This window comes from Sphaerodactylus townsendi, linkage group LG02 (assembly GCF_021028975.2).
Source record: "Sphaerodactylus townsendi isolate TG3544 linkage group LG02, MPM_Stown_v2.3, whole genome shotgun sequence".
In the NCBI taxonomy this organism is placed as follows: Eukaryota; Metazoa; Chordata; class Lepidosauria; order Squamata; family Sphaerodactylidae; genus Sphaerodactylus; species Sphaerodactylus townsendi.
Window position 1 is genome coordinate 71348689 of NC_059426.1, and position 9125 is coordinate 71357813.

General features: G+C 44.3%; 1 protein-coding gene across 1 annotated transcript; it reads right to left on the reverse strand.

Moving 5' to 3' along the window:
* Positions 1 to 3843: 3843 nt before the first annotated feature.
* LOC125427566 (macrophage-expressed gene 1 protein-like) lies at positions 3844 to 6902 on the reverse strand. Its single transcript, XM_048487130.1, has one exon. It carries the CDS (start codon positions 6695 to 6697, stop codon positions 4538 to 4540), a length of 2160 nt encoding a protein of 719 aa, XP_048343087.1. The 5' UTR covers positions 6698 to 6902; the 3' UTR covers positions 3844 to 4537.
* Between the last annotated feature and the right edge of the window lie 2223 nt (positions 6903 to 9125).

Consider the following 9125-nt stretch of genomic DNA (forward strand, 5'->3'; position numbering starts at 1 on the left):
TTATTAAACCAATATAAAAGATAGCTTGGCTGTGTTGTTTATAACCTGAAGTTTAGATTTCTCTTATTTTTAAAAGTGTGAAATGCTTCTTCCAAATTTTGATATATATTTTTTAGAAATGTGTGAAATCTAATGATTGTAGGAATGTCTATATTTTTAAATTGGAAGACCTTATGGAATAAACTTAGGCCTAACATACTTAGAGATATCTGACTCCGAAGCTTCATTGTTACATCATGATTACTGTTTTTCTCACTGCATAAAAAAGTCTTCTGTATGGAAAAAGAATATAACATTATTAAACAGATTGCACCAAAGTGTGTTTTACTGATTTTTATAAATAAAAATGCTTTATTTTTTAACTAAAAACAGGCTTGCTCCATCTGTTACAATGTATTTGCAGTGCTTATCAAAACTGTCCATATCTGCAAATTGTTTTACTATGTCAGGATAAACCTTCTCAAGGAGAAAAGAAAAGTGCAGGTCTTATAGCCACCAGCAGAGAGCAGTGATACAGCAAATCACAAGAATAGCGTATGTGAAATTTTGCTGTTCTTAAATATGCTTGCCCTTATTTCCTGCACATTTTTCTTTGGGCCAGGTTTAGATCAAATAAGTTCACCATTCAAGAACTTCTCTTGATTCATAGTTTGTTTTTGTGGCCACTGGAATTTCTGAATGAATTATGTTACATTTCCAAGGAATGAATGGAGTGCCATACTCTTCTCTTCCTCCATTGTTCAGTAATTCTGAAATGTCTTTTGAAGGGGATGGAGCAACACTCAGTTGTCTAGCTCAGGAGCCCAGCATGTTTCCAAGTTTTTCTTGGACAAGGAAGCCTGTTGCTTTCAATTGAATTTAACTTCTAAGTAAATACACATAAAGTTAAGGCTTTAGTCCCATGTGATGCAACTGGGAGGTCCTCCAGATCACAATAGTATAGCTAAAAGCAGATAAGGGCGAGTATCCAAGCCTGGAATGTTTGCATTTTATGTGGCATGGGAAAAGGGAGGAGAAGGAAATAATAGAAAGTCCTCCCCTGTTGTAAATAACACACACCCACACGTTTTACTGAAGTATACTGAAAAAAGAATGCACTCAGTAATTTCAGGCATAGATTGATCTGGCAATTTTCCCTCCTGTGCTTTGTCAGCTGAGCTGGGGCTTCTCTTCCTTGCAAAGCATTTCCCTGCAGGACAGCATGTGACCTACATAATCACACATGCATATATTTTCTCTATGTGTTCATTGAACAAATTGCCTGTGTAGCATTGTGTACATGTGTGATTTTCCTGCCGTCTCCTGAGGCAGCCTGAAATGCTCCTCAAATCCTGTTCCTGGTAGTCAAACAGGATTGCCGGTTGGCATTTGGGGCTGCCACAGTGGAGTGGAGTGGGGAGGAGGAGGGGGAGAGAGAGAGAAACCATGCTGCATGATCAGAAATCCTCAGGAATCCTGCTCTGCATCCAAGCCTTTGGAGTCCAAAAGGTGGATGGTGTTCAGAATGTTGAATACTGATGTGTAGTATGGACTGGTAATATCAATGCTGTGATCCAGTGTTTACGTTAAGTGGGCAGCAGGTCCATGTACAGGTTGTTAGCTTCCCTCCCCTTTATGCTGCCTGGTCAGTTTCAACCAGGTTTATAACTGTCAACCTAAGCAAGCATCTTATATGAAGTAGCATATTGGGGTACTGCTTTTGTTAATCAGTATCTGAATGCTACAGATGGAAGCTCCTGAAATGTAGCTGCTTTTTCTAGTCAGAGCAGATGTGACACTTTCAGTCTGTAACGTGGGTAAATGCCTGAAACATTGTCTGTGGTGGGTTAGATGCTTAAGATAGCACAAGTTCCCCCTTTCCTGCAAGAATCAGTTGTCCTTTGCTTCAGGCCAATAAAAGTGAAACAAAATGGATTCTCAGTCTTTTTTGTGTTATCTACACTATATGTTTTAATTTGCAACTGTGCTGCAGTATCAATGATTCACAGCAGGATTTTATACTATTTTCCAAACTGGTAACGACATTCACAGAAAGTAGTTAATAATTATCCTGTTTGTCTTCTTGTCTTGTCTTGAACTAACTAGGTGGCCTTAAGCAGGAACACAGTAGTTAATAATTATTGTGGTTGTCTTCTGGTCTTATGTTAGCCTTGAACTAACTAGGTGGCTTTAAGCAAGTCTACACACCAGTCCCATCACTATAGAGCTCCCAAAGGCACCTGGTGGGCCACTGCGAGTAGCAGAGAGCTGGACTAGATGGACTTTGGTCTGATCCAGCTGGCTTGTTCTTATGTTCTTATGGAGATAACAATATGTAATTTAATCAACTGCACGAAAGGTGTAGCTTTGGATTTTCATTTCTTATTTAACAAGGCTGTAGCTGTCAGAAGTTTGATGGTAATGCACATGGCAGAAGTGCATAACCAAAACATAGATCCCTGCCACACACTGCTTACAACTGAAATTTAGCCATTAGGGGAAATGAACAAGGAAGAGGAACCAATTATCTGTGATTAAGCAGTGATTCATTCTAAATTTAAAATGCAAGCCAGTTTGTTTTTACTGAATTCTGAAAAGTCTTTGTCATAAGACATGCATGTATGTGGCTTTGGCTCTTGGAACAGAATGTGAGCAGCAGCAGCTTCATATGTGAGTTACTGCAGTAAAAACTGAGTCAGCTTTATGCTGACTTGCCAGAAGGGTCACATGCTTGCACATTGTCTACTCAAGGGTCATGCAGTCTCGTCATTTTACTGATAAAGCGAGTTGCAGTACAAGCCTAAGAAGAGTTACCCCAAATCCAAGGCCACTGAATTAAACAGAATTAGAATGGTGCAACTCTTCTTAGGACTGCATGGTTAGTACTTCATATTTTTTTACTTTGTGAAATGAAAAGCGATACTTCTAAAAAGTCTGTCATCTATTTCATTTGTACCCCAATCCCTTTCCTCCAAAGAGCTCAGGGCAACATTCATAGCGCTTCTTTCCTGTTTTTTGCTCACACAACCCTTTGGGGTAGGACATGTTTAGACTAACTGGCCAAAGGTCACCAAATAAGGTTACAGCTGAATGGCAATTAAAACCCAGGTTTCCCAGCCCTAGGCCCCTTCCGCACATGCAGAATAATGCACTTTCAATCCACTGTCAATGCACTTTGCGGCTGGATTTTACTGTGCGGAATACTAAAATCCACTTGCAAACAATTGTGAAAGTGGATTCAAAGTGCATTATTCTACATGTGCGGAAGGGGCCATAGTCAAGTGCTCTATACCACACATAATGCATATACTAGCTAGAATCTGTAACAGATTCGGACATTGACCTTAATATGCAATGGAATCAGCTCACAGACTATATCAACACTATGGAGCTAGAATCTATATGAGTGAGATTCAAGCTCTTCAGTTTGTTTACCTGTTAGAAACAATACCCCAGTGCCATGAGGGTCAGAAAGTGTGTCCTGGACCAAGGACTACTGGCATCAAATCACAGCAAGATTATGAAACTCAATGGGAAGCCTTGGGTAACCCAGTTTATTTATCAGGACCAGTTTATTTATCAGGACTGTTATTATACGAATAAAAATAACTGTATGTTCACTTGAGTCCTGAGGAAGATTAGGAGGAGGGAATGAAGGTATAATAAAGGCCCAATTCAGGGAGTGGATTAAAGACTTCAGAAGTGGTTCCTGCTAGAAAACTATAAAGCATATTTGGCTTGACACCCTTCCCCCTCCCTAATTATGAGCAGCTACTGTTCAATAGCCCAATCCATTATACATCAATACCGGTCACCTAACTAGCAAAAATATAGTATGGTAATGAAAGGTGGTCACACCAGGGGTAAAAGTATAAAACAACAGTTTATTGCATCAGATATAAAAGAGGCACCAACTGACTGCCAAGGAATATTGTTTCTACCCATTCTGTGAAGTATCAGTTAAGAGTTTATAAACAAAGCAGAAAGTGACAGACATTATCATGCCATTAGAGAGCCTATCTGCATCACACCCCACTTTGCCTATTCCTGCTCCCCCCCCCCGCCCACCAAGATTTAGACCTTTGCAATTGTAAAAGCAGGATTGCTCCCAAATCACTTATTGCCATTATCTGAAGTTCTTCTCACTGCAAAATAAGTTTAATTCCCTCTCCCTCCCATGTACATCTGTAGCTACTACTATCTTATTTCCACACTGATTGCGAATTTCACATGTATTTGCCTAACAATATGCAAACAGCCTGCTCTTAAACAGTTATTATTCTATGTATTGTCGAAGGCTTAGGAACAAGATTCACCAGACCACGGCCACACAGCCCGGAAAACCCACCAGAACCAATTATTATTCTGCCCAAATTATTTAAGCATTGGTTTCCATACCAGCAAAGTTACAATTTATACTATTTATACAAAGTTGCAATTAGACTCCCACCACCACTACCAGCAGTTACCACTCTACACACATCCTGGGCTCATACTCCACCACCACCTCCTGGAAAATATTAATCTTTGTTTCAGGCATCTGGGAACAAAAGTAGCCTCAGGCAGCACTGAGTTGTGGAGAAGATGTGGTGGCTCCATAGCTGCTTTGGTCTTCTACTGTATGTGTGTTTGGCATTTCCTGATATCCTCGATTCTTGTTACGCCAGATCCTGTAAACAACTATAGCAAAGGCTGTTGCCAAAACAGCAATCACTGCCACTGAGATTCCAGCAATGGTGCCTCCAGTTGGTCCTGAACGCAACTGTCCCTGGAAAAGAAGGGCCATCTCTTTTTCATCAGTGGAATTGGCCAGTCTCCACCTCCCACTCTGTTGTGTTTTCACCCAGGCCTGGCTGGTGTCAGAGCTCACCAAGATGGTTTCAGGAAGGCTAGAATTGGAGGATGGCGCCCGGATGAAGGGTGGCAGCTTGACAGGAGCTAACTGCTGGCCAAAAAGTGTCCCAGCCTGCAAGCAATAAAGGATTTGGCAGCCATCACTTAAAAAGGCCTTGTGCTGGCTGTATCCAGCTGGACATTTCATGGGGTATTTGGTAGGGGAGTCCTGGTAGAAAAAGTCCTGAAGGATCCCAGGGCTCTGTCCTTTTAGTAAACCAGCCAGTGGGTTGCCAGTCTGGCAACTAAAAAAGCCACCAAAGGGCACTGCAAAGCGAGATCCCATCTCATAGTCACTGCTGATGCACACCTTTAGATTGTTAAACAGAACCAGTGGAAAGAAGTAGGATGGACAGGCATAGGTCCTGGACACTGGGTTCTCCTGTCCAGAACTATACAGCCCTCCAAAAAGGACACCTGAGCCCTGAGGCACTGTTTCTGTAGCAGCACACCAGTAGGCATTGAACTGCACTGTGCTGGCATAGTAGCGGCTACCACACACAGTTTTGCAGCAGCTAAAAAATAGCCAACAGGAATGACACTCGTTGTGGCACTCTGTTTGGGGTTTGCTAGTTGTACGTTCCTCTCCATGCAGCAATACAGCAGAAAAGTTAACTGGACAGGAATAGCTACCTGTCAGTGGATTCTGGATTCGGTAAGCCAGGCAAAGCTCTTCTGTGTTCCTGCCAGACACACCACGGCATTCCTGGAAGACTCCACCAAAAGTGAAGTTAGTGTTGGGGTTCTGGCAAGACCCATCATCTACATTAGCTTGGAAGTTGAAATTGCTAGAATCAGGTTTGACGCAGCCTGGATGCGTGTTGACAGCATAATAGAGGCGGATAGCATTTTCTACCACACTGGCCACTTGCTTTATGGTAGGTTCTGGCAGTTCTGGCAAGGCCTCAGGGGTGATGAAAAAGGGCAGAGGCAGCCCAGATTTGCCTATAGCCACTAATTGGTTGGGGATGCCCTCCTGCCACTTCTGGAGGGTGATGCCAGGGTAGAAGGGCACACTGCCCCAGCCTTCTATCTTAGAATCCACAGTGTTCTGTATATAGCCCTTAGTCAGCTCATCTTGGATTTGCACGGAGCCACCGATTCCTTCATTGATCTTGCTAAAAAACGTGACAGATGCTGAAGCAGTGACTCCTCCTTTCTCGGTCTCTTTATCCATCACAAAACTGCGCTTCACCTGGTCCTCTTGTATTAAGCTGGCTCCCCCTTCCAAATCTGTGAGGACATGTGTGCCATAGTTGAGAACAAGCATCTCTGCTAAGTACTCAGCAACTTGGCTCTGGTTGTTCTCCAGCTGGTTGCCAATGCTCACGAGTTGGTGGAGGAAGTCCTTCTGGAAGGTGAAGGATGGACGAGCTTTCACAGAGTAGATGTGGTACCGTGCCTGCACCCGTGTGGTGATAGTTTCATCATAAACATTGTGCATCTTGGTCTTCTGGGAACTCTCTGAGAACTTTCCATTAAGCACAGAAAGGAAGGAAGCCTCAGCGTTGATGGACTGAGAAAAGGCATCTGTATACACCATCCAGTCGTCAATAAGCTCTGAGTGCACTTCCACCGTGCTCTTCTTCTGGGGCACCACAAAGACATCATTAGGAATGAGGTATTCACCATCTTCGGTGGTGCGGCACAAGGAATAATTGAGGCTCATCACTTGTCCCATCTCCACATTGCGCAAATTGTCCCAGCCACCCCCTGGCAGCACTTCCAGCACTTTCATGCCATCAGTTTTACAGGCCTGGAAACCAAGATCTTGCGCTCTGGTGTCTTCTGCCCTCAGGAAAATCAAAAGGAGCCAAAGAACCATTGTGGAGGGAGGGAAAGATCGCTTACTTGCCCAGTCCTGTGGAAAGTGCAGTTCTTTGGTCTCTCCAGTTCTTTCGCTTGCTTCCACAGGTGCTTAATTTTTCTCAGAGGCACACAGGGCTTGTTTCAGGCTGAGATTGTTTCCTCTAAAAGAAGTTTTTTTAAAAACGGGAAGCAGACAAAGGGGCGGTGAGAAAGATCTTCAGCTGTCCAATCCCTTTGTAGAAAGCAAACCTGACTGGGTGTTCCCAAGCCCAGGGGATTTCATGAGTCATGGAGTCATGTGTTTTCATTCTGCTGTCTCCGTGCAAAAGAGAAACAGAAACTTGCCCTGAAAACCCCCTCCTCCTGCTGTGCAACTGCTGATATTGTTTCTGCCAGGGACTTTCTTTTGATGTAGTTTGCATTAGAAATAGCTCAAATCTACTTGGGAATTTCCATCAGCAGGAACAGAAGTAAAACCACCCAGGGTATCCACTGATTTTTTGACCAAAGGAAAGTCTTTCTTTCCAGGCTAGGCTGAGCACCTTGTACACCAAGGAATTCCCATGGCCTGTAAATACTTCAGGAACATTTGGTCTAAAATTTGCAAAATAAATTAATGCTTGAGCTTAATTCTATACACCTAAGCAATTGCTAGACTAGTGCATGAGCCCAACCTATAACAAGGGCAGAATGGTTAACTAGCAAACTGAAAAGGGTGGTGGTTGAAATTTCTGCAGATGAAGGAATTGGTCTCTTAGACTTCACCGGCATGAAAACGCCACTGAAGGCTTCTCTGGAAAGAGGCAGACAGTGTGCAGCAATTGGCAGTTACCAGATAAATGCTGCATTTTTCTGAGGCCCCAACTTGTCGGAAGTACAAGCCATTGTAAGCTGACAGATGATAGTGTCTTCACTTGTGCAGATCTGAATATGTGTGTGGCAGTGGAGAATCATTGACCGTTCCTCTTCAGATGTTGCTGCTCGCTTGCTTAAACAATCAGTTGATTGACCTTCCTGAGAAGCAGTGACATGATCAGCAATAGGTGTATGTGTGTGGGGAGGGGAAATTTCCAGGCCTCCGTGATCACTGATGCTGAAATGAAACACAAGGGGCCAATGGGGCGAGTGGCTGTCACTGTTTTCAGACTGAGTTCCAGAGAACCTTGTGGCTCTTCAGTAAGAATATCTGTAATGGTGGACAAGCTTCCCTAAAATAGCCCATACAGATAATCAGAAATAGCATAAAGAGAACTCTCTCGTTCTCAGGTGTGTTGATCATCAATATACTCTGAGAAGCATTTACGGCACATCAGAAGCAAATGTGTGGAAATTCGTAATTTAGGCAGCTTGCCCAATTTTACCAAATCTTTCTCTGCAAGCCACCGCCACAGGAAAGTGGGTATATCTGATGATGCAAACAGTTCCCATAACCCTAATTGGTCTGGTCAGCATTCTGGACATCTGACTGCATTCCAGGGGCCGAGGAGCATCTTAAAATGCGAAGAGCAAACCCAAAGAGCAGCCCAGCCGGCAGCGATGACAATGATCCGCAAAAGCTCAGCCTCCGGTGGCCCTACTGCTACTTCTTGCCTGTGCTGGCCTGCCCTTGTGGGACTGTCAGCACCACTGTGGCCTCGTTCCCACTGCTTCTGGCTGCCAGAAGCCTGCCATGGCAACAACTCACAGGAACTTTCCCAAAACCATTTTTCTTCCCTTCAGTGACATAGTTGGATGACCTGGAAAGAAAACAATTAACAAACAGTACAACATTCTTTCATTTGTTTAAAGCGATTTCAATATTAAGCCAAAAATACACGTGACATGGGGCCTTTCCCCACTTACCTTAAGCCCCGTGCTACTTGAGGAGAGTAGCGCGAGGTCCCCCGGCACTCCCCACGAGAGGGGCGGCAACAGCGTAGCCGCCCCGATGCTGCCGCTGTCGCATCCCCTCAGCGCGCGGCATCCCTGGCGCTCTTGCAAAGGGCGCCTTTTGATGACCCCGCGCAGAGCACGGGGTTGTGGGGACGCTGGGGCGCGCGGCATAGGGGGGATAGGGGAGAGTAGGGAAAGGCCCATGGGTTTCAGTGTGATGTACCTTTGGAGTCAATGCTTTTGCACTGTCCAGGCAAAGTAGACCACTAGCACAGGTCAGGTTATCTGCTTTCATTACAAGTATACCCACAATCAGTGTAACACCTTTCAAGGACGTAGGTAAGGGGGGCTTCTGGGGTTCAAACCCCCCATTCATGTCCGAAGCTCCGCCCCTCCGTTTGTGGGTTTTAAAAACATTTTAGTGCTTTTTCGGTTTTTGGCCTGCAAGGGGGAACATTGTTTGGGCTAGCAGCACCAAACTTTCAGGGATTGTTTGGGGGACTCTCCTGATGATACTACTCAGGTTTGGTGAGGTTTGGTTCAGGGGGTCCAAAGCTATGGACTCCCAAAGG

What these genes read in the sequence shown, in the direction of transcription:
- LOC125427566 (XM_048487130.1), bottom strand. Translation starts at nt 6,697, where the DNA reads ATGGTTCTTTGGCTCCTTTTGATTTTCCTGAGGGCAGAAGACACCAGA.